The 25193-nt window shown below is 36.6% G+C and overlaps 4 protein-coding genes across 6 annotated transcripts; 1 reads left to right on the top strand and 3 right to left on the bottom strand.

Moving 5' to 3' along the window:
- Positions 1 to 4452: 4452 nt before the first annotated feature.
- LOC109191284 (tubby-like F-box protein 3) lies at positions 4453 to 9232 on the top strand. 2 transcript variants are annotated; one of them, XM_019341875.1, is made up of 6 exons: positions 4453 to 5384; positions 6947 to 7034; positions 7408 to 7537; positions 7621 to 7800; positions 8227 to 8702; positions 8938 to 9232. In XM_019341875.1, exons 1-5 carry the CDS (start codon positions 5043 to 5045, stop codon positions 8693 to 8695), a joined length of 1209 nt encoding a protein of 402 aa, XP_019197420.1. In that variant the 5' UTR covers positions 4453 to 5042; the 3' UTR covers positions 8696 to 8702; positions 8938 to 9232. The 2 variants fall into 2 exon arrangements, with proteins under 2 accessions (XP_019197420.1, XP_019197419.1); XM_019341874.1 differs by having other exon boundaries at positions 8227 to 9200.
- Positions 9233 to 9671: 439 nt separating this feature from the next.
- Positions 9672 to 12743, bottom strand: LOC109191285 (zinc finger protein CONSTANS-LIKE 13). Its single transcript, XM_019341876.1, has 6 exons — positions 11862 to 12743; positions 11476 to 11555; positions 11107 to 11164; positions 10614 to 10688; positions 10252 to 10535; positions 9672 to 10091 (listed from the first exon to the last, which is right to left on the bottom strand). The coding sequence occupies exons 1-6, from the start codon at positions 12423 to 12425 to the stop codon at positions 9980 to 9982; spliced, it is 1173 nt and encodes a 390-aa protein (XP_019197421.1). The 5' UTR covers positions 12426 to 12743; the 3' UTR covers positions 9672 to 9979.
- Positions 12744 to 14235: 1492 nt separating this feature from the next.
- On the bottom strand, positions 14236 to 18282 carry LOC109191289 (E3 ubiquitin-protein ligase MIEL1-like). Of its 2 annotated transcripts, XM_019341884.1 has the most exons (12): positions 17857 to 18279; positions 17647 to 17734; positions 17455 to 17511; positions 17336 to 17368; positions 17142 to 17219; positions 16219 to 16262; positions 16050 to 16090; positions 15496 to 15578; positions 15312 to 15403; positions 15134 to 15203; positions 14866 to 14904; positions 14236 to 14538 (listed from the first exon to the last, which is right to left on the bottom strand). In XM_019341884.1, exons 1-12 carry the CDS (start codon positions 17940 to 17942, stop codon positions 14413 to 14415), a joined length of 837 nt encoding a protein of 278 aa, XP_019197429.1. In that variant the 5' UTR covers positions 17943 to 18279; the 3' UTR covers positions 14236 to 14412. The 2 variants fall into 2 exon arrangements, with proteins under 2 accessions (XP_019197429.1, XP_019197430.1); XM_019341885.1 differs by lacking the exons at positions 14236 to 14538; positions 14866 to 14904 and adding an exon at positions 14927 to 14997 and having other exon boundaries at positions 15073 to 15203; positions 17857 to 18282.
- Positions 18283 to 24676: 6394 nt separating this feature from the next.
- On the bottom strand, positions 24677 to 24988 carry LOC109191244 (glutaredoxin-C13-like). The gene has a single exon (XM_019341827.1). The coding sequence runs from the start codon at positions 24986 to 24988 to the stop codon at positions 24677 to 24679; it is 312 nt and encodes a 103-aa protein (XP_019197372.1).
- Between the last annotated feature and the right edge of the window lie 205 nt (positions 24989 to 25193).

Below are 25193 nucleotides of genomic sequence, written 5' to 3' on the forward strand. Positions count from 1 at the left end.
CCCGGGGTGCTAGGTCCAAAATAGTACGTATAAAGTCCGAGGTATAGGCCCATACTGACAGCCCAATTACAAATATCCAAATACAAATATCACCACCAATTTTTCTTGTAGCCCAAATACAAAGATCACTAGACCAGGGTATTACCCAGACAGCTGGCGGTCCAATTATTACAAAGATCGCGGCAAAAGAAATGGGTTATAGCTAACTGTACGATATTAACTACTCTTTCATATCCATTCTCCATGTGTCCCATTCATGCCGGAAGGGTCGATTACCAACCTCGGCCCCTATCATACCGCTATTAACTCCTCCACACCATACCGCACCATACCGCACAGCACGGTGCCGTTCTATGCCATGTAATTTAATGAATTGAAAATAAAACTTTAATGAATTGACATTGAAATTTTGGTGAATAATTTTATATTTAAATATGAACGAAAATAGAACTATTAAATTAACTTTTGAATTGTATTCTTTCTTTGTTAAATTTTTATGCATTCTATTTGGACAAAAAAATTTAATTACATTTTTATTTTTGTTCTGGATCTTCTAGATAAAAACAATGAAAGTCCAAATTATAGATAAAAGATAAGGTGAACACTTTTAAACAAGAGTTGGTGTGGCTTGGTGGGTTTAGCTTTGTTTGTTATGTTAGAGGTCTTAGGTTTTATCTTTCCGGGTGGCATCCTTAACCTATACAATCATTGTCTTGGTTCTTAGAGACAATACGGAAGTAAACTGGTTATATCCTAGATATTGTGCTTAAATACATAAGTGTTAGTGTGGTTTGGTGGGCTTAACTTAGTTTGTTATGTTAGAAGTCTCGGGTTTTATTCTTCTTAGGGGCATCTTTAACTTATTTTATAAAATCGTTGTCTTGATTTTCACAGACAACACAAAAGCAACACAGTTATATACCAGATGTTGCACTTTAGTATATAAGAGTTTGTGTTGCTTAGTTGGTTAAACCTTATTTGTTATGTTTGAGGTCATAGGTTTGACTCTGGTTGTTAACATCTTTGTTTTTATTTTATACAACTGTTGTCTTTTATAAAATAACGATGCGCAAAGACAACGGTTTTTTGTTCAAATACGCTTAAAGACAACATACCAAAGACAACGGTTAAATAAAACCGTTGTCTTAAACAAATAAAGAACGCGCAACGACAACGGTTATATTAAACCATTGTCGTTGTAGTATTGTTTATTCAAGTGCTATTAAAGACAACACATAAATGACAACGGTTAAATAAAACCGTTGTCTTTTAAAAAATAATAATGCGCAAAGACAACGGTTTTAAAAAACCGTTGTCTTTGTAGTGTTGTGTATTCTAGTGTGCTTAAAGACAACACACCAACGACAACGGTTAAATAAAACCGTTGTCTTTTAAAAAAAAAAAAAAAGAGCGCACAAAGACAACGGTTTTAAACAACCGTTGTCTTTCTAGTGTTGTGTATTCCAGTGCGCTTATAGACAACACACCAACGACAACGGTTAAAAAAACCGTTGTCTTTTTTTTTTTTTTTTAAATGCACATAGACAACGGTTTTAAAAAACCGTTGTCGTTGTGGTGTTGTCTTTTCATAAAATGCACAAAGACAACACACTTATAACAACGGTTAAGTAAAAACCGTTGTCTTTGATAAAAGTGTTGCATCAAAGACAACGGTTTTGGACCAAACTGTTGTCTTTTATACAAAAGACAACACTTCTCTTAAAAACTGTTGTCTTTCTAGTGTTGTCTATGTGCATTTTTCTTGTAGTGTCAACTGGAGTATTGTGGACTTCATCTTTTCAATGAGTGAACATTGCAAAATTATATTGACTCCACAAGATATTGACTTTAAATGAGTGAATTGATTAAGAGTTCATCATTTTAACAGTTTTGATTAGAGATTTTATCACATTATAGTGCCACGTGTTACATGCCTTGATTTGATCTACCTGTCCCATTATATTTGGCAAATCTTTCTCCATGGCCGACATGCGACAATTATTCATGTTACTAATAAGCATCCTAGGCCAGACATTTAGTCGTATGATGTTTAGTAGTGAAGCTGGACATCCCACAACTTCAAGCCACGTATGTCCACCAACTATATTATAATCTTGTTAATCATTCAATTAAATTATTTTTTTGATAATCCACAGTACATTTCCAACTAACCAACTTCATTGAACTATATGCTCTAGACTCTATGAATCCATCTCAAATTAATTATGAGAAGATGATCAATCGAGTTAATATATTTTTGAGACTCAATACCAAACTATACATTTTTCATACGGAGTAATGGATATCTGATGAGGATATATGTCAGTGGGTTATGTTTGGTGGGTCAATTGGTTGGGTAAGGGAGGGGGGTTTCGTGAATTGGGTGGGCTAGGGAATGGAGTGTATAAGTGTATTAGCTCAGGAAGACGGCATGTGGAGGTTGGAGGCGGTGGTGTTGCCATTGGCGCCTGGCTGGCCGCTTGGGCCGCCGGAGGGCACGTTGGCCCCCTACAGTTGGTGCGTGCCTAGCGCACAAGGTGCGCCTCGACCGCGTGACCCGTTAGGTTGTGGCCGCGCCACGACTATTGTAGATCGTGGTCAGGCGGGGGTTGGGGGTCAAGTTTGTGTCTGACCGCCTCCGCTTGCCACGACATGGTCGACGGGGTTGGTGCGCACCTCATCTCGTCGTCGGTGCCCCTCCGACCAATGCCCGTGGTGTGGGATCGAGAGGGGGTTGACATGCGTGGTGCATGTGATTAGTGGAGGTGAGAGACGTGGTACACATGGTTAGTGGATGAGAGATTGTATTGATTACCGTACACGTAGATGGCATTGTAAGGTTAAGGTGTACCATAAAGGGGAGTGTTTTGCCTCCTCCAGGACATCCTGGTCGAAACACTACAAGCTTACTAGTTGAATTGTCTCCTATCTTCTCCGCCAAGTCGCCAACCCACACTTCAAAGTTCAATCCCTAGCTGCAGTATTATTATCTCTAAGCCATTGTTTGGACTACGACCTACGGCTTGTGTTGTTTATTCATTGCCTAGGGCGCCGTTTTGAGCCCGTATCTTGGGCTTTGTATATACTCTTTGGACCTAGCGCCCCAAACAATAATACCACTATTTTTCTACCTATTGTTCTGTACTTCTATACCTGATTTTGATAAAACACAATCAATTAATTTAATATCTCGTGTATATGTACTATACTACTATATCATTTCTTTATACATACATCTTTTACAATGTAAGGCCCCATCAAAGTTCTTTATTCCAATAATTGATCTAAGAATCATGTAAGAGAAATCAGCATTTCACACCAAAAATAAATGGACACCATTTCATGCTCAGAAAAGTTTCATGTGGCCCAGCCCAAATGATCCCTCTAAGGTTCCTGGATTTGGTCCTAAATAGAAGGCCCAAATGAGATGGGCTTGAGGAGTAGTAAATTGGGCATTTTGTCTTCCCACTTTAATTGTACATGGACCTAATGATTTGGTGGCAAATTATTATTATTATTATTATTATTATTATTATGGTTTACACAGTTACGTAGATCATAAATTTAAAAAATTATATTTTTAATATATTAATTGTATATTATATATATACTAAATGTATATTATCTGATAATATATAAATAATATATATTCAATACTTAAATAATGTGAACTTAGTAAACAAATAAAAGTGAAAGACGCTTAAATTTGGATTAAAATGTCAAAAAGTGAAAAGAAAAACCATTAACATTGGAGACTGATAAAATAATATGGTTGGCCAGCAGCTGTACGGCAGTAACACTTTTTCCAAAAAGACCAATAAAAGAAACCAAGAAAAGTGACTCAACACTCCACTTTCCTGAGTCAAGTTCGAATATTATATATTTAACAATAACAAAGATCTTGTAATTAAGCTGTATAATAATTGTGACTCTTTTAAATAGAAGGTTTCAGGTTCCAACCTAATAAAGACAAAGTATGTATGTACAAAGCTCAATCTTTATATCAAAACATCACTTTATTAGTCCAACTACTCAAACTTAATTTTAATTTGAGCGTTCCATGAATTAAATTAAAAAATCAATCCACTGTAATCAATCATAAATAATTGAATTATCAAAATATTCCGTTATCAATTATAAAATTAAATTATTAGTTAATTAAGACTGTCTTGATAATTTAGTGCTCGGTAAAATTAGAAGTATGTAACGATCAATCATAATTTATGACGTAAAATAAAAATAAACTTTTGGTCAGTTTATAATTATTTATAATTTTTTTAATTATTAATCGAAAATAAATTGAGATAGAGCTTTGCACGACTATTGCACGTCATTCAAAATAAATTAATGCATTAGTATGTAAAAAAAACGTGACCCACATGTTGGAATCGGGTTTATAACGGAACCCGGACCCGGATTACTAACTCCGTATACTGTCCGGTAATTACAGTATTGAAGCGATCATCTATCTGGACTGGACACTGCAGCACAGATCGCGGCGTAAGCCCGACTGACGGAGAAGAAGATGCTGACGTCACTACTCCGCCACAACCACCACTCGTTAAACGCTACCCCGAATTCATCCCAGTGCTTAACCTCAATCGGAAATCTATATTTCAAGACTGCCCTTTTGATCTGAACTTTACTCAATCGCTTCCAACTCCGTTTCGGCGGCTTATGTAGGAGATCTGCTCGACTTCACTTTTCTAGCGTCTGCTCTTTACTTTCTTCATCTGGGAAAGAGCGTTCTATCTGTCTCGATCAATTATCAGTGGAGATTCTTTCATTTCTCCGCTCCTTTTGTTCAAAGTTTGCAACTTTATCTTCGTTTATCACTGATCATCGTTTCTCATCGCGATTTATTTATTCATGAATTGATGAATTGATAATCGATAAGGAACTGAAATTAGTCTATGAATTCACGGATAAACTTGGTTTTCGAAGGTGAGGGCATCGCTCCGTTTGTTACTGATGTGATTTAGGATTTTTTTTGGGGGGTTTGTTTCTGCGTGCGGGTTGTGTGTGTAGGAGCTGATGCGGAAATGTCTTTTAGAAGTATAATTCAGGACATGAGGGGTGAGTTTGGGAGTATTTCTCGGAAAGGGTTTGATTTGAGGTTTGGTCGGTCGAGGTCTCAGAGGACTGTCCAGGATAGCTTTGTGGGGGAGATGGATGCTTTAAGGCAGAGCTGCTGGGCAAATATGCCACCAGAGCTTTTGAGGGATGTGCTTGTGAGGATTGAGGCATCTGAATCTACTTGGCCTCCGAGGAAAAATGTGGTTGCTTGTGCTGGGGTTTGCAGAAACTGGAGAGAAATCATGAAAGAAATTGTGAAAACCCCAGAACTTTGCGGCAAATTGACATTCCCCATCTCTCTGAAGCAGGTTTGATGTTGGTTCTATTAAAAGTGCAATCTTTTTACTCTTTTCAGCTCTTTTCAGATGCAATTGCTTTATTTGCTTTGTTCTTTGTTAATGTTAGATTGTATTTGGATATGTTTTATGAGAATCTTATGGCTGTGGGGTGCTTAAATGCTTGCCAAAGAGAGTGAGAGAGAGAATCCAGACAAGAAAGAGCAATAGTACAGACCTGAATTGCTTATTTTGTGCCAACAGAGTGCTATGTTCAACTGGTTGCTGTTCCTTCTAAAATTGGCAAATGAAGTTTCCTCAATTGCATTATTTCCCTTGTCTTATATCCATCAATATTGCATGACTAGGATACTTTTGATGTGTGATTAGAGTTCTTATCCTTTTTGCTTAAATGTTTTCTCAGTTTTAAGGTTTGCAAATTGTAATGAATTGGAGAAATTAAGAAAAGATTTCATTTTAGTAGGGAGAGATGAGGGGGGAACTGCAGTTTGTATACAAAGAATTCCACTGCTATCATTCTGCCTGGCAAGAAACTATTGTAAATTTGTAATAAAATTCAAAGTGGAAACTTCCCTTAAAAGAATAGCAGAAAATGAGCTGGCTGAAGGAATGGTGGTACAGAATTTCTCTGCCATATATGGAGAATTTTAGTGCCGTATATTCCTTTAATACTGCATCGCAAGCAGATATCGAAATCCAAATCCAAGGCAGCTATATTCCATTTCCTTTTCGCTATGCTTCTATTTTATTACTTTTGTAGTTTTGTTATATTGATGATGGGTCAAGATGCAATTATGGTTTGGTGATTAAGTGAAGCTGTACACTTTTCTGCTGTCACATGTACCTAAGTAGTAAGTACTTAATGAAGTGCAAGATATCTTTGTTAGAAATACTAATGTGGTAAATGGTAATTCTTTAATTGTGATTCACAAGTAGAACTGTAGAAGTTATAAAGCATCAGTTCTACAGCCGTTATTTATTTGTTATATAAATTGTTATATCTTCCCTGTTATCTTTTTAAAATCAATGATTTCTCTTTTCTCCTTTGGCCCTGTTTGGTAAATGGTTGTTAGCTGATTGGGTTAATTAGAGGGTATAACTAGTTGATAACATTAGCTGATTTTAGAAAGGTGTTTGGGTAAATTAGCTGATAGTTGTTTGGTATAATTTCCTTTCTCAAAAAGCTAATTGAAAAAGTTACTTTGAGCAGCTTTTTGAATTTTAGCATTTTGGAGTTACAAAAAACTAATTAACCAAACACTTATATTGATTTTTTAAACAAATCAAAACGCTAATAGTGGTCAAATAAGCCAAAATTGGCCTATTGCACTCTCATGTGTATACAATAGAGTTGCACTTCCTTGAAATTGAAATGAAATCTTTACATCAATGTTATATGAGATTATGAGCATTCTTTTTTTGGTCTGCACATATGGCAATTAAGGCATTCTTTTTTTAGTTGTTTATTTTCCTTTTTTTTTTTTTTTTTTTTTTTTTTTTTTTTTCTGGAGGTTGGGGTTGTGATTCCTATTGAGTTAATAATTAATATATTTCTTTTTTACTGTCTTTTGCAGCCCGGTCCAAGGGGCACTCTCTGCCAATGCTTCATAAAGCGTATCCGCAGCTCCCAAACATATCATCTTTTTCTAAATATAAGTCAAGGTGAATATTTAGTCAATTATTTTGGAATGACCATCTAGCATAATAACAATATATGTACTATCGTGATACAAACTTGTAACCACAAGGTCACGAGTTCGAATCCCAGTCCTCTTTGTTTGAACTGGTCAGCTATGGGCAACTTATGCTAGTTTACCTTCTTGTGGTCCTTTGCCGGCTAGGGTCACAAGGCGGGGTTTACCCAGTGCACACCCTCGGGTAGTGGCTGTGGGTTTCCCTCGTCACCCCAAAAAAAATATATGTACTATCGTTACCTAACCTACCCCATAGTCTTGCCTTGGATTTCTTTGCTCGTCTCTCGTGTTTATAACACAAGCGTGGTGCTAACTATTTTACTGTCGTTGTCTTCCAACAGCTTCTAATGATGACGGTAAGTTCCTTCTTGCTGCTCAGAAGTGTAGACGCACAACGTGCACGGAATACATCATTTCTCTGAACCCTGAAGATGTTTCAAAGGGTAGCGGCACCTACATTGGAAAGCTCAGGTGAAACTCCATAGTGTTCTTTATTGTTTGTAGCTTATCACTTTCTTGCCGAATAACCACCCTCTTTGTTCGCCTCTTTGCAGATCTAACTTTCTGGGTACGAAGTTTGTAGTTTATGATGCACAGCCTCCTTCTGGAGCCAAGGTCACTAAATGCCATTCTACTACCCGGTTGGTGGGAGCAAAACAAGTCTCTCCAAGTATACCTGCCGGAAACTATCCTGTAGCTCACATTTCTTATGAATTGAATGTCCTGGGTTCTAGGTCAGTGATAATTGCTTACCTTCCATCTTTGGATAACTGAAAGTATATCACGTTTTGAGTAATTACTTTGTTACATGTTCATTAATTGAATCAAGAAATGATTGCATTGCCTTTTAAATACTATTCCATAAATGCCCGTAAATGGCCAAGGACCTTGTGGTCTAGTGACACCAAGTTGTTTCCCTATATGGGAGAAATTGTGGGTTCGAGCCTCAGTGGAGGCGGTATTGACTCTTTGTGCTTCAGTAGATTGAGAAAGTAGTCGGTATTGACTCTTTGTGCTTCAGTAGGTTGAGAAAGTAATCGGTATTGACTCTTTGTGCTTCAGTAGGTTGAGAAAAGTAGTTATGAACAGATACTGCATTGTAGCAGGGCCAGTAGTACTAAAAAGATGTTTTTTAATTTATATTTCTTTTGTGTTCAAAGGGGACCGAGGAGGATGCAATGTGCCATGGACGCAATCCCTGCTTCATCTGTTGAACCAGGAGGCGTGGCCCCGACACAAACGGAATTCCTTCCTGTCAACATAGATTCCTTCTCCACTTTTCCATTTTTCCGATCAAAATCAAACCGTATGGATAACTTCCAATCCGGACCTCTATCGGCTCAGAAAGACGAAATTCTAACTCTGAAGAACAAGGCTCCAGGGTGGCACGAGCAACTGCAGTGCTGGTGTCTTAACTTCAATGGACGAGTAACGGTTGCTTCAGTTAAAAACTTCCAGCTGGTTGCTTCTATGGGAGACGGGGTCGCACCAGAGCACGAAAACGTTATTCTTCAATTCGGGAAAGTTGGAAAGGACGTCTTCACCATGGATTATCAGTACCCCATCTCTGCGTTCCAGGCATTCGCCATCTGCCTCAGTAGCTTCGACACCAAAATTGCTTGCGAGTGATAATCAGGTGGGTTCTGCACTTCTGCTAATATATAGCCGATACCATAATGGATGCTTTTCTCGACTCTGGACGTGAATTTTTTTACTTGGAATGCTTGTAATACATTGTAACGTTTAAACATCCCGAATTCCTCAAGGCTTTAAGTTTTGTAGCCGTGTAGACAATTTATGAAAAAGGACTGGGCACATCTAATTAATAGTTGTCGTCAAGTCTCTCGGAGTGTGTTTCTTGATTGTAGCAGGTGCCTGAAGATGCATTAAGAGCTGCTCAGGAACACAGATGCACGAAGGTCATATGCTATCCAGATTAATGTTGTTGTCTTGATCCTCGTTTTGCTGTCTGGTTTGCCTTGTGTCTTTTCTCCATCTTCTGTAAATACATGGGGACGAGATTTCTTTGTTTTTACTGTAGTTTCCAGTTTTCAGATGGTGTGGCTTTTATGTTTTACAGCATGGGTATTCATTGCCTTGCAGATCTTTTACAGATTGGTGAATTTCTTGGGACTATGCTTTTCTTTAACTTTTTCTTTATAAAAACTTTTTCTTACAGACCCGCCAAGTATAATTTATTGACGAATCTCTGCACGGTAAGTCAAGCACGCTTAACTACAGAGTCCTTTGACTATTTGGTTGTCATATCTTACTTAAAACCAATTGGTGATAAGTAGGTGTACATTAACCATTTAACCATATCTCTCCAAGGTAAGTTACAACACCACGTCTCAAATTGAACTCGGCCAATTCAACTGGCGCCCAACAACCCTCCCAGCCAATCCCTGACACCCAACAATCTCCCTCTCAGCATCTGCCGCAACCGCAACTTTTGATCACGCAGCATGTCTGACTCGGTCCTTAGCCTTCCAACAATTTTACTGCATGTTGAGCGAGGAGATGTTTATCATAACAAGGTGGTCGGTATTACTGATCATTTCTGTAGGTGGTTAGTATTACCGAAAAAGAAAAGCCGAAAATTTTAACAATTCTGAATCAAATCCTGATCTCTGCATTCTAAAGCTCAAGACTTTTGCTGGCATTCTGTAAATACAGTAAATTTTCATCTGTATCTATCTGTGATTCTCAGCTACAAAGACACAACATTGATACAACAAATACTCCATACTAAAAGTTTACATCTAATAGAGCTATGTTCTGGTTTTACCAAGTTATACTATACATAAACACCTGCTTTAAAGACCTAAGTACTTCACACTTACATTCTCATCTCAATGATCTACCCAAGCTTCACTTGCTGTTAAATTCTTGACAAAACAACCTTTGAACACATCAACGCGTAGTACCAGAATCTCTTTGATCTATCTTGGCAAAACGCCCTTTGATTCTTATCCTAGTCTCTGCGCGAACTTTTCTTGATTCATACCTAATTTGCTTCTCATATCTGTCATGACCATATCAATAGAAAACCTTAGCAAACTGTCGAAATCACAGGTGATAACTGATAATTACACTCACTTATCTGTATAAAAAGTACTATGAGCTAATCACCGTGAAAAAATGAGCAAGAATGCATGCATATATATATATATATATATATATACCTCCTGGTTTTCTTTTTCTCCTTGTAACGAGAAATGGCTGTCTCTCTTTCCCGGCTGTTTAGCTCACGAGGAGCAACTTTATGAGGCACTTGGAAGGTTTCAGTATGGCTAGAATGGTTTGATTGCCCTTCGTTATGATTATTTGCTGCACCCGAACTATCGCCAACATCTGAATCTTTATCGGGAACCAAACAGGTTGTCTCGTTGAATCCTTGTAATAAGGTAGGACAAAACCCTTGATCTGCAAATTCACCAACATCATCGTACCACTGAAAGCCAGTTGTCTGCAGGCAGAGAGAACCATTACTTTCACTATTTAAAAAAATAGGAGAATCAACCAGTCAGGGTTAAAGAAACCTTACTTCTGAGAAAGGGACTAATGTAGGCTCCATATCCTGCTTAAACCCAGAATTTTTTTCTCCGAAAAAATCATTTAGGGGGCGTTTGGTTCGGGTTATATAGGATAACTAAGGTTATATTGGGTTAGTTATCTAACATTCCTATGTTTGGTTGGAGTTATATAACATTCCCTTGGAATCAAATATTGCCTCCACATCAGATTTTTCCTTGTTTGTGAGGGAATGTGATTCCCTTGTTCATCTTAGGTAATGTTAGATTCCCTTGCCATTTTACCTTCCTTGCCCTTCATGTTTGCAAGGTGATTTGTAATATGAGGGTATTAAGGTAAAATAACCATTATAACATAAACAACAAATCATCAACCAAACAGGTTTATATTACATAACTCAGTTTTTACCAAACACAGGAATCTAACATTCCCAGTAATCTAACATTCCCAACAATCTAACATTCCCTAAGGTAATCTAACATTCCGTGAACCAAACGCCCCCTTAGTTCATTTTCCATAGCTTGAATCCCCACGACGGGCTCAAATCCCTCTTGATCAGCACAGGGCCGTATTTTAAGTTTTGGTGGCCCTGTTCTAGTAAATAAATGTGGCCCTACCAAAATCATAATTTTTAAAACTAATACATGCAAGTTTCGAACCTTTGACCTCCAAGTTAAAATACAATAAATACACATTCTTACCATCTCTTCATGAAACCTTTAAAGTTTAATTGAAAACTTTTTAATTTTTATTTTTAAACTAGCTAGGTAAAAATTAAATATTGAACCTCTAAAATTTGGGGCCCCTCTAAAATTGGGGGCCCTGTGCGGTAGCCCAGCTTGCACAGCCTAAAATCCGGCCCTGGATCAGCACAGATATTGGGTTCCAATTTAGACATTTCGCGAAGCTGAGCAAGTATTTCTTCTTTGTGTTGTCCACAGGCAGCATTTCTGTTCTGCTTTCAGTAACAGTTTATATACCCAAACATGTTAGAATCAAGATTTTGTCACAGGCAATTGAGCATCAACATACTACCAGATTCAAGAATAACATATTTATTGACAAATCCTATAGGTCTTCTTAATTTGAGTCTGTCAGCTATGGACAACCTAGTCTAATTTGTCCTTTGCTAGCTAGGATCATAAGGAAACCTAAGAATAATCAAAGATCCTAAGTAGTAACTGGAATTAAATCCTAAACAACAGCAAATTAAGAAGCAAAATCATAGTTGAGAATTGTTAAAAAGAAGTAAAGCTGAGACCTTTGGAAGAGGAGGAACACCCATGGCCTGAAAATTGGGCTTAGAATCACTGGGAGCTATCAAGTCGTCAAGACTGACAACCGGGGGAGTGTCCCAAACCAGATAATCGGAAATCCCATCATCTCCATTAGAATCGTCGCCGGCGCCGCCGTAACGATCGTCGTCTTGAAGAAGGGCCTTTTTCCCGACATCCTGGAACCCGAAAACCGCCAGCAGTTCCGCGACGGAAGGGCAGCCGCTGAAGCCCTCGAGCGGGCGGCGGACGTGCGGCGCCGGCGAGAGGCAGAGAGTGTGGGACTCCCAGTCGCAGTTCTGGCAGAAGACGGCGGCGTGGTTGCAGCAGAAGATGGTGGCCGGAGAGGCATCGCAGGCGTCGCAGAGCAGGGAGCGCGTGTGCTTGGTGAAGAGAGGGTTCGTGGAGTGCACCTCCCGGTCGCAGCCGAGGCAGAGACTCGCCGAATCGGCTCTGCAGTACAGCACCGCCGTGGCCGACCCGCAGAAATCGCAGTTCCGATTACTCTTCCCCTCCTCCGCCGCCTCTTGCTCCTCTTTCAGCTCCGTCATCTCTGCAATTCAAGACTGCAACTTTCCCCCCCTCCTTTCAGCCCTTTCTCAAAACAACAAAAACCCCTCTTTTTCTTTCTTGAAAAGGAATCAAAAACAGAAATGGGAAATGGTTTAGGTAACCACTGGTCTACTCACTGTGACTGAGAAGATAGAGAGAGAAGGGATGGGAAATTGGGGAAATCTCTTGGGAGAATCGCAGATTTGAGATGACAGACAAGCTGACATCGATTAAGGATCTTTTTCGTTTTTTGTTGCAAATTTACTGCGCCACCAACTTCTAGCTAGAATAGTAGTACGCACTACCTTATCCACCTTTTCGGCAAAGATACATCTTTAAGGAAGGTGCGGTCGGCGGTTAAATAGCGGCCGAGTGGTAGTTGATAATATTATGGATTTATGGCGTCCCATTTGCATGGTAAACTCTAGACATTAACGACGCCGTTTCATTTTCAATAGATTCATGTTACCCTAATGCCTAGTATATTACTCATGAAATTCCAAGTTCGACTCCTTAGTAGGAACTGTCTATTGAGTTTTCTTATTTGACTCGGTCAGTTCTGAGTAATTTAGGCTGATTTTCCTCCTTATATTCCTTTATCGACTAAAGTGACAAGGGCATGGTCCACACAGTGTTGTGTGAATTATAATAAAAAGTACATTTTTAATATACTAAATGTACATTATTTTTGTACTGAATGTACATTATACAATATAGTGTACATTTAATACAAAAATAATGTACATTTCCTGAATACAATGTACATTATTTTTGTACTGAATGTACATTATTTTACAGTATACAAAATATGGTCCATACAATAATGATTGCGTTACAAGGTGTCAAGACAAATTTCGCTCAATAGACACATTTGAGTAATGATTGTAGGCTTTCTCGAGAATCAAAGTGATACGTAGTATGTTGATATATAATGAATTGTAGAACAAGCAAACTAGGGCGGGTTGGATGCAACTGAAATGGACGTATGGAGAAAAGGTCAAAGATTGCCTTAGATTTTTAAAGGGACCTTTGGGTGTGATATCAATTTTGTGTTCAATCTCATTGAGACATGATACCTCCTCAACTGTGGATTGTTCAAGAAGACTTTTCAAGACCAAGAATTAAATTAATGAGTATTATTGTTTTTTTAAAGCCAAATGGGCAGTCGTGTTATCTAGTAGGATGGTGCAAACGACAAGGAGAAATCCTAGTTGAGGTTGTCTTCTTATCTGCCACAATTTCCAGCATGTTCTGATAGTTAATGCACTGGGGTCCCTTCCCAACATTTTCCTGTGAAAAGGAACAAAAAGTCCTTTCATTATGGGCATGCGAAAGAATCACGGTCTCCCCACCCTTTTCATTCATCTGCCTAAGTTATGGCTCCTCTACTTATTTTTTACATCACAATAAGTCTTGTAAAGCGACATTTTTGTCTCCATTCTCTCAATGTAACTCAAACATTTTTCTTCCCTAAATCCTAAATACAATTCGACAAGAGTTTTACTTTGCTAGTAACTACGATTCAACAGAGATTTACGTCTCTAGACTAGTAGCCAAAAGAACCTGAACCTTAAATCCTAAACACGATTCAACAGAACTTTATTTCACATGTAACCACAAGAAAGACACCAGTGCCCTAAACGCTAAATCCTAAACACAATCCAATAGAGCTTTACGTTGCTGATAATCACACGATGGACACCAATATACTATGAAAAACCTGTAAACTATTGAAGTATATCGAGATTTAGGGACCTTAGTTGGGTCCAATCTTATAAAATATCAAATGGCTAAAGAGAAAGAAACTTTAGTTTAAAAGTTGCTGCTATAAAATAGTAAAAAATTGGTCCAATATGCCACAGATCTCCTTTACAGTTAAAGAGACCAAATGCAAGAACAAACCAACTAACATTGTCATGAAACTATGTTTTAAGCAATGAGAAAAAATGTCTAAAATCCAACTTCTCTAATCAACTGAACAAATGGTCATTCGCGATTTTCACTGGTTGCTAGGTTGCGGGTGTTGTATGAGTTGCAATGGCGGCATTTGTGGCCAATGACATGAAATCTTACGGTGCTGGTGTTATTGCAGTCGTTACACAATATTGGAACCTGCGACATTAAAACCAAAAACTAATGTTCATACAACGATTCTCGAGCACATGCCCACCAAAGCACATAAAGTTTATGCAAAAAACGACATATTTTGAAGTGAAGCTAAGCATGATTCATTGCTGGAAATTATGGAATTTCCGACCACCTGAAAGTGATCTTAAATCAAATCGAAAGCAAAAAGTGGTCGGAAATAGCAACAAAGGTTTTTCCGGATACCAAAAGTGGTCGGAACAAGGCTTTCGACTTGATTTAAGATCATTTCAAGTGGTCGTAAATTCCATAATTTCTAGCAGTGATTGCATTAATGTAAACAAAAGCACTTACTTCATAGCGGTATTCCTCGGGCATGATTGTAGCTTCAATCTACGCGCAAGAAAACATCAATCGATCAGTAAAATGGTCGGAATAAATCATATATATAATATCATTACTTGAATACACAAAGGCCTCGAGAAAAAGGACAGATGACAAGAGAGTTCCAAGGCCGGAGAAAAAGAACCATTGCACTCTTCAGGGATGTGCCCCGAGTAATGATAATCTTAAAGGACATCAAACTAGTACGAGGAGTCGAGGATGGAGGATAACATGGTACCTCCTGATCTAATGTTTCCCAGGTTCGGGACATGTTCAGCACCGACTTGTTGCAGATTGGGCACCGGTACCTGTAATTAAAAATCGACACAACACCCATTATTGGACATTCGAAAATACAAGGCTTGACTGGCTAACAAAGGGGAATTGAAGTATTTTACGAAGCGTGGGGACATTACTGGTTCTGGCTTATCATCTCGGTGTAGCAATCCATATGCATTGTATGCCCACACTTCATAATGGTTGTGCGCTTCACTGAATCAAAAAGGAACTGGAAACACAGCACAATATAATGTTGTTTTACGGAATAAGCTCCACCCCATAAAAGGAAAATAGACTATAAACATATACGTTTATATATACCTCATAGCAAATTGGGCAGTGATTCTTCATAGAGTTCTCCACGCACACATGATTATCTTTCAGATCAACCGCATAGCAAGAGCCTGTTTTATTGATTAAAAGTTAGAAAGCCTGCAGATCGATATCCAGAAGCTTGTGAAGATAATAGATTTAGGGCCTTGTAAGGAAACCAGGTGGATAAGATATTAAGATCGATGACTTATGTTCATTTAGAGAGTGGAAGATCGAGTGTCCTAATATGAAACACTAAAAAAACATTCTTTACTAAGTCGAGCATGTCACATCAAACATAAAGACAGAAACTTCCCCCAATTCAAAATTTACTTATCAAGAAGTCTGATTTACTCGAAATGCAACCATGAAAAATATACGTGCATAAATCTTAATCATCGGTATCAATATCATATAATGAGTTATATCATCATGCAACAACACTCTCCAATAACATAATTACTCCTTAAAACATCGATACTAGATTTGGTTGTAATAGTTTCCAAATCCAGAATGCAAAAGAACAAGACCAAGTGGGATATATATAGAGCATAGTAGCATACCGCACTTCTGGCAGTGAAAGAAATTTTCAGAACCTCCGACCCTGCACAATTAACATTTATATCAAAACAAGAATCAAAAGATTTATGTTGGTTGGGTAGCGATTTTGGTTTTTCTTTTTCTTTTGCAAGGGTACTTGATGGGCCATGGAAGATCATGTACCACACTCACCTACAGATCCCACAATCATTGCAGTGAAACTGCTTCTTTGATGTCTGAAATGCAAAAAGGGCCACTAATAAGTTCATCGAATTCAATGAGATTTATGCGCAAGAGATGAATATAAAGTAGCAATAAGCCAATAAACCAGTAATAAAGGTTTAGAGTCACGTAATTGGCTTGATCCAATAGAAATGCCCAACACCAAATAACGCTTACTAGCAACATCAAGAGTGACAAATGCATAAAAGTAGTACCACAATAGACCGATGCCTATTTGAACCATTGGACAATGCTATTTCAAGGATGACATGCTTCTGAGGACAGCATTTTGGAATATGGCAAATAAATTTACTAAACAAATACGGGAAAATGAGCAAAATTTACTAGACAGTTCACAAGATCGGTAAAAAATGAGCATTACCCTTTTCCAAATGAAAGGCGAAGTTAAATTCTGAGGCAACTTCTATATGAAGGAGGTTTAGGATACAAATATAGGGTGATCGACTTTCATGCCTTACCGAATGGTCTGGGTATCAGAGTATGACAGAAAGCATATGTAGGGTTGCCTTAAATTATTGTGGCTTTGGTGCAACAGAGAAAAAGTCAACTAATACATGCAGTGCTAAGAATATGACAAAAACATTGTATGATTGGTTGGTTGCAACTTGCAAGCAGCAATGACTAAATCACCGAAAAAAGTTATCTGTCCATTTTAATATGTTATCCCTTTTAATGTCTCTTGACCAAGAAAGCTAATAAGTCGGCCATATTACATCTCATTAATGATCAAAATAGTTACTTTTTACGTTAACAGGTCTAACAGTCTTTAGAAGCACCAATTTACCAAGAACATAGAAACCTTAAAGAAACACTGAAATGCAGCATATGACACAATTCAAGATCTATGAGAGACAGAGAATCAGTAACATTACATCATCATCATAAAACCTGCAGATTTCACAGAAGTACTCCCCAAATTTCACCCCACATTTCTCACAGATTCCAGCAACCTATGCAAGAACAGCAAGCACAACAGAACAAAAAGTATAATCACACATAAGAAGCCGATATGTTCGATATGCAAGAAAATCATTCAATCATAACGAGGAAAGCGAAATAAAAAAACCTGCTGCTCAGTATCACACACAGCACAAACAACCTGCAAAAATAAGTTAGAAAACAGCTTCAATTCAATCCACAGCATTGGCACTCAACAAAATCAATCAGTAAACAAGAAAGGCCTACTTGCTTAACATCATGGCGAACAAGTTCATGAGGCTCCTTGGGAAAGCTCAAACCGCTCTGATTGAAGCAGAGGGGAAAAAAAATTATGAAAAAGAACTAAACTTTACACACGACATTAACAGATAAACAATAACAAAAGCCCAATTCCATTAAAACAGATAAAATTATGCAGAAAAATTTCCAAGTTGGCACCTTGGCCTCGTTGTGACAATGGCGACAGGTGAAAACCTCGTTGCAGCACGGGGCGCGGAGTTGGCATCGTCTCCGGTAATGCTCGCATCTACAAGAACGTATATATAAAACAAAAACAACCGCAGATCACTTTACAACATAGGAAAAATCATTGGATTTCTCAACAAAAGAAAAACGACACAGAAAAAAAAATCCGAAAGAAGCACGCACCCGTAAAGCATCATCCCAAAGTCTCCCCCGGAATCGCGGGGGTGATCACCAAGTCGAGCTCCGTTACCAACGTCACCTTCTTCCATTACAGCGCCGGCGGTCCAGAAACTTTTCTCGAGTGAATAGGAGATATAGACGGAGACGGCACTGTGCCCGCTTTAATTTTTAATTACCCAAATCCGGAAACATTGCTGAAAAGGAAAAAAATTTGTGTGGGGGGGACAGGAGTAAAGACAATTAAAAAATTACTATAAACGCAAAGAAAAGAAACAAATTTAGCATTTGGGTTATGTTTGTAAATAAAAATGGGATTTTGGGTTTGTGTTTCTAAATTTAGATATGTCCAAGGTTTGGACATGAACCGACAGCCGAAACTTGGGACCGGTGGCCGTTAAAATATGTTGTTAGGTTGGGCCTCCTCCATTTCAGTGATCGAAATTGTCCGCCCAAAAAAAGACCGCAATTATATCCTACACCACGGCGCGCGTTGCACTATGCATCCAGATGCAAAACGACGTCGTTTTAATTTTTTTTTTCTAAAATTTTCCGCCCCAGTGAATGGCAGTAGTTTTTTCTTTAAAAAAAATCCACTGTTCAAGAATGTACATAATGTTATACTAGAATACACATAATTGTATACATGAATGTACATAATTATATAACAAAATATACATAGTCTTTTTAAAAGATAATACACATAATATAACATAATACATAATAAACATAAACTTTTAACATAATACACATCAACTATTAACATAATACACACAAATTTTCTGATTCGGATGTACATAATTGTATAAAAAGAATGTACATAATTGTATAAAAAATGTACATAACTGTATGAACCAATACACATAACTGTGTGAACAAATACACATAATCCCAGCAACTTCCTACCGCGCCTCCCAAAACGACGTCGTTTTGGGAGGCGCGCGGCGCACAGTCTATGTGCGCCGTGGTGTAGGGTATAACGATTGAAAAAAGACCAATGGCAAATTATTCTGCGTTGGTGGACCCGAGTCAAAAAATACGTAATTTACATACAAGTTAATTCAAACAATGGTCCTTTAAGTATAGTAATTTTTCATATTTGATCCTCAACTTTTAATTTGGACAATTTAACTATCGGATTATTAAATTTTTTTCAATTGAGGTCCTTCCGTCAAAAGCAGGTTAAATGTACGTCAAGTTAAGGTGAGCATCGTTTTGATTTCTCTGTCACTCCAATAATGGCTTCTCCTCCTCCGATTTCGACGAGAGCATCGTTTCCTCGCCGGTGCCGGCGGCTAAAATGTTGTCGCCCCAAGATTTGCCGATTGTGCTATATAAGCGCTTGCCGAAAAAGGGAAAGTTTTTGCAGGCGGTGATGAAAGCAGGGCTGCTTCTTCAGACTCTTTTGCTGGCTGGCCCTATCCCCTATTGGCGCCACCCTCCTCCGCCCATGAACTCTTACCGGATTCCACCGCCACCCGTCACCATTCCAACTCCTTCACCGCCGCCGACTAACTTTTTCCCTCCTTAAGATTCTCTTCTAAGCTTGAGTTTCAAGGGGTGCTGTGTTTTCTGGAGTTTCTAGGGTTCGAACCGTGTATACATAGGGGAACAATGAGGAAATGTACACAAAGAACTTGAAATGACGCTTTTATCCCTCAAATTGACGTTCACTTAACTAGCTTTTAGCGAAAGGACCTCAATTGGAAAGAATTTGATAGTCAGATAGTTAAATTGTCCAAATTAAAAGTCAAGGACAAATTGAAGAAAATCACTATACTCGGGGGACTATTGTTGGAATTAACTCTTTACATACTAAATATTCACAACTTATATACTGAATGCATGTTCCCAATTTTACATACTAAATGTTTATAATTTACATACTAAATGTTCACAATTTAAACTGTGAACATTCAGTATGTAAATTGTGTATTTTAGATCCGGGTCCATGGTACAACTGTTGAAGACCAATATTGGGAAGCTATTAAGCAAAAAAAAAAAAAAAACGATATTTACCCTCACAGTCGAGCTTGTCATTTTAGTGCGATTTACACTGGCCTTGTTTGACAATCCGCGGTAAGCGGTTCACGGATAACATATTGTGTTAGCGGGTTTGACAGCGGACTGTATCAGCAGTTTGTAAAGAGATATTTGGTAAAATTAGATGTTTAGATTAACAGTTAACATTTAAAAAGACATAAACCAAGTGGCTTGTAGTCCACTGGTATTGGGTTGCTCCCTTAAGTGGGAGGTGATAGGTTTGAACCTTAGTGTGTATATATATGTAGGGTATCCCTCTTCTAAAAAAAAAAAAAAAAAAAAAAAAAGAAGACTTAAAAGGACATTCATAACAACAACATAATAATAATAATAATAATAATAATAATAATAATAATATTATTATTATTATTATTATTATTATTATTATTATTATTATTATTATTAACTTTATTATGTAATAATAAAATAAAAATAAATAATACTCTGTAGCAAGATAAAAATAATAATTATTATAACAAGACAATAATAATAATAATAATAATAATAATAATAATAATAATAATAATAATAATAATAATAATAACAAAAATAATAAATAAATAAATAAATAAATAAATAAAAATAAAAAAACAAACAAATAGATGTAAGATTAATTTTGATTCCACATCAAAACTCGAAAGTAGAAGAGAAACTTCATCCCCATCCATCCAACCTTCCCCATCTGATGTGTTCCCACATCGGTTGGGGAAGGTAAAAGGAGTTGAGCCTAATAAGGCTCTTTTATTAAATGAGTCTTAGGTTCGTTAGAAGTTAAATATTTATTATTATTATTATTATTATTATTATTATTATTATTAGAGGGTGTTTTATGAAAGATAAATCTTTCTTCAAAACACTAACTCCAAACGCTTATTTTGTAGCACATTTGGAATTTCAGCTCTACATGATTGAGATAATAGTAACGATTGATTTTAATTTTCTGATCACCAAAAATAATTTATATTCAAAAATATTTTTTAAAAAAGTAACATTATTAGTCTGACCCTTAACCATATAATTAACCCGACTAACAAGAATATATATATATATATATATATATATATATATATATATATATATATATATATAGTCTATCACATCTTAGTATTATTTTTAATAGTTATTATAATTTAATTACACTAATGATCAAATGATTACCCTTGACCGATTGTTCATATTTATTATATATGGTAAAATCTTCATTTTTCTAACCATTAAAAAGTAATTGAAAATAAAAGTTTGTAATCTAAAATTATTTTTTCAATCACTTTTTGTATTCAAAAAAACATATTTTGATATTATTAACCATTCATTAGAATCACCTAATAAAATTGTCGAAAAACTTAAACCACTAAAGTCACGTACACTACCCATGATTGTGAATGTTTATGACCAATTAGAGGTCAAATAATAATAATAATAATAATAATAATAATAATAATAATAATAATAATAATAATAATAATAATAACCACACATGTTTGCAATATAATTTTTGCAATTATTTTATTCCTAAAAGATGTATGTATTGATGAATTCAAAGAAAAAAAAAGATATTATATTCGTTGTATCGATTTAAAAAACACAAAAAAAATATTAGTGATATGATGATAATATGATATTCATATTCCATGTGCCCATACACTAAACACCTCACAGTACAGTCTATGATATTATATTCCTCTCTTATATCCTCCATCCATGTATATCTTGGTTTTCGTGACTAGTAGTCTAGGAGATTATCAAAGAATATAATCTGCTTTATTACATTCTATTCCGCAAATTATATCGTGGACGTGCGTGCGTCTTAAGAGGTTGTGTATTATGTTAAGAGTTATGTATATTATATTAAAAGTTTATGTGTATTATATATGTTAAGAGTTTATATGTATTATATATTATGTTAGATTATACGTATTATATTAAGAGTTTATGTGTATTCTACTATACAATTATGTACATACGAAATAAGAAATTTTTAGAACGTACAATGCAAATGTACCTAGTGCACGATATAACAATTGATTCTATTCCCTTCCAACTTAGCTAATTGCAAGAACAAATGCAGAAGCTCACCCCATCTATCAACTCAGTCTTCAACAAACCTTCCTATAGCTAGCAATTGAAAGACAATATATTCCAACCAATATGGAACTGTCTTCCATATTTGTGCAAATATGTATGGTAGCAGTTCAACCTGTTAAGTCGTTTCGTATCTGTTGATGTCTCATTCATGTCTTATGCGTAATTCTGTCAGAGTAGACTCAAAACTAACTTTTATATGGTATAATTATAAGATTTTTAATTTGGTCATAAAGTCACACTTGCCCATGGTGCGCTATTTCTAACTGGACCATTGGTATATGGTTAATTTTATTTTAACGTGGGTGATCTAACAGATCAATTTTTCTAATGACCTTTGTTACTTTGGTGATTGGTGTTTGCAATTAGCTTTGGTGTATTGTCATGCGTGATTGAATGGTAAATGTTATGTTTCAAATAAAAGCATTTATACACAATGTTGCAGAAGGCCATAAGCGCTAGTCAGGCACTCGAAGGGCGCCTAGTGCCTAGACGTTGTTTAGGAGGCCGAGTAATCGAGTATATCATCTACACTTTTCCCACTTAGGGAGGGAGTTAATTGTTAGACTGTTATAATCGTCTAAACTAGTCAACTGCATATGTTAGATGGTACATGACTAGAGAAATATAGAAGATGAGTGACCAAGAAGTAAAAAACACCATTCGACCGAGTTGAGCGCAAACTCGGCTGAGTTGGGCACTAATGCCAATTTAGGCGCCCAACTCAGCACCTAGTCAGCCGCCGAGCGCTGAAATCGCCTCGGCCAAGGGATGTTTAGCGCCTAGGCAATCGTCTTGGTTGATTTTTACAACACTGTTTATACATTATATGTTCAACATGCCCCTAATTACGTGTATGAATTGATTACTATACATGGACATATGACGTTTTGCATGAGTCTACTTCTCATACCAAATTAAATAATGTGTTTGGTCTAAACTAAAAGTTTAACTTAATAGTTCAACCATATATATATATATATATATATATATATATATATATATATATATATATATATATATATATATATATATTCGGTAATAATAATAAAGGATTTTTTGATTTTCTAAAATTACCAAAATGACTATTTTCAACCGAAACTCAAAATTTGGACCACATTTTAGTTGTTAGAAATAGCAAGTTTTTGCACCAAAACCACTATGAAAAGATAATTAAATTCCTTTTATATGATGGAAATAACTAAAGTTCATTCTTTATCTAGACATATGAAGTTATAGGACTAATAGCTAAAGTGTACTGTGCTTTTTATATTCTTTGAGTTTAATACCAACAATATGTTTTGTCAAAAAAAAAACCAAAAATATGTTTATTTTTCTTTAAAGCTAATTTTAGAATCAAATCAATAGAAAGTTCGATTCATTATATTAATGATATCATCAAGTCGAAAATTACCAAGATTAATGTAGTTAATACGGATTACAAATCCAAATGCCCTCTCATCAATTGCAGGCAAAGTTGAAGAATAAAAGCTGCAGATTTGCTTTTCCACTTTAACAAATGGAGCAATACAGTACAATGCCGCAGGTCGAATGTTTATGTTCACTACGTACAAGTGTAAGCATCAAATTTGTGTCTGTCACTTTGTCCCACTCTTGAATATATTCTACCCTAGTTAGGATTAGCTCAAGTGCTCAGATCAATCAATTTAAGTCTTACTTCCCAGTTCCCACAGATTGATCAATTGGGAGACGACTCATTTTATGCATATATAAGTGTATAGAATGTGTTTGGGATTGAACTTGAGGGATTGTTTGAATGATGACTTGCGATTTACCCCCTCCAACAAATTTAGAGGTTAGGTCCAGAAGGATCCAGATTAATTTGACAAAACTAGAATGCCTAATGTCAACTAAAAAAAGGTCAGAATATATTCCACTCCATAATACATGATAAAAAATTCTTTTACATATATGTAAATATATATATATATATATATATATATATATATATATATATATATACCGCTCACTTAGCTTGTTAAGTCAACTTGCCTGAAAATGAACGAGCCCTAGGCTCTTGACCTTCTATCCACGACTTAAACCACTATTTTATGATTGTCATTTGGACCACTCTTTTATGATTGTCACTTGATAAGAGAAACGAAGATTGATTCGCGTCAAATCATTCAATTATGATCGAGTGACTAAATATTCTATAAAGCCAAAAAGTATAAGTAAAACACTTAAAATATAATTTAATTTGCAGCAGCATGCATGTATATATTCATAGCAATAATGATGGATCTAAATATAATTAATTATATATATAGTAAATATTACACATACATTCATTCATTAATATAATGTTTTACTAATAATAATAAGCCAACAGATACACATTAAACGTACTACTACATCGAATTAAATATATATATATATATATATATATATATAGGTACTAAGGGGGTAAACCATTATATGTCAATTCACACAACTTAATATCTCTACTGTACTACAATTGATATATATGGTGATCTGATGATAGGCTTTTTTAATTTGCTTAATTAATAAAATCAAGAACAGGATCGGAGGAGGTGTTCCTGTTCCGTACTACGTCGTCCGTACTTGTCGCCGGGTACTTTATTCTGTTGTTTCCTAGTACTCTGTAATTAATTTCAAACCTCGGATCGGATCGGAGGTTGTTAATTTAGCGGTGTTTAAGGTTGAGAGGGATAAATGGTTAATTCATGGACGACATGTAGGGCTTTAGCATCCCGATGAGGGAGCCGCTTAAGTGGAGGGACATGACTTCGTTGGTGGAGCCGATGAGGTTGCCGCCGATGAAGACCGCCGGCACGGAGGAGTTGCAGCCCAGCCTGGCCAGCGCCCTCTCCATGTCCTTTCCGTCCTGGTGGTCGGTGTCGATGTCGTACACGTGCGGCTTCACCCCCAGCTCTTGGATCAGGATGCTCACCGCGTAGCACAGACAACATGTGGTTTTGCTAAAGATCACTACGCCGTGTTGCGCCGCCAAACTTTTTACCTTGTCCATTCTATCCGCAGGAACAACTACTTCCTTAATTAAACCTAGTTAAGAATGTGTGTCGGATCCACGCCGCCGGACCAAATCCAAGGAATTTGGAGATGATCCGATGGGAGGGAGGTGGCAAGATCGATGATCTGGATATATATATATATATATATATATGGGTTTTGTTTGTTTCTAGAAAGGGTTGGAATGAGGAGGTGTGATGATG

The sequence above is a fragment of the Ipomoea nil genome, unplaced genomic scaffold (genome assembly GCF_001879475.1).
Source record: "Ipomoea nil cultivar Tokyo-kokei standard unplaced genomic scaffold, Asagao_1.1 scaffold1619, whole genome shotgun sequence".
In the NCBI taxonomy this organism is placed as follows: domain Eukaryota; kingdom Viridiplantae; phylum Streptophyta; class Magnoliopsida; order Solanales; family Convolvulaceae; genus Ipomoea; species Ipomoea nil.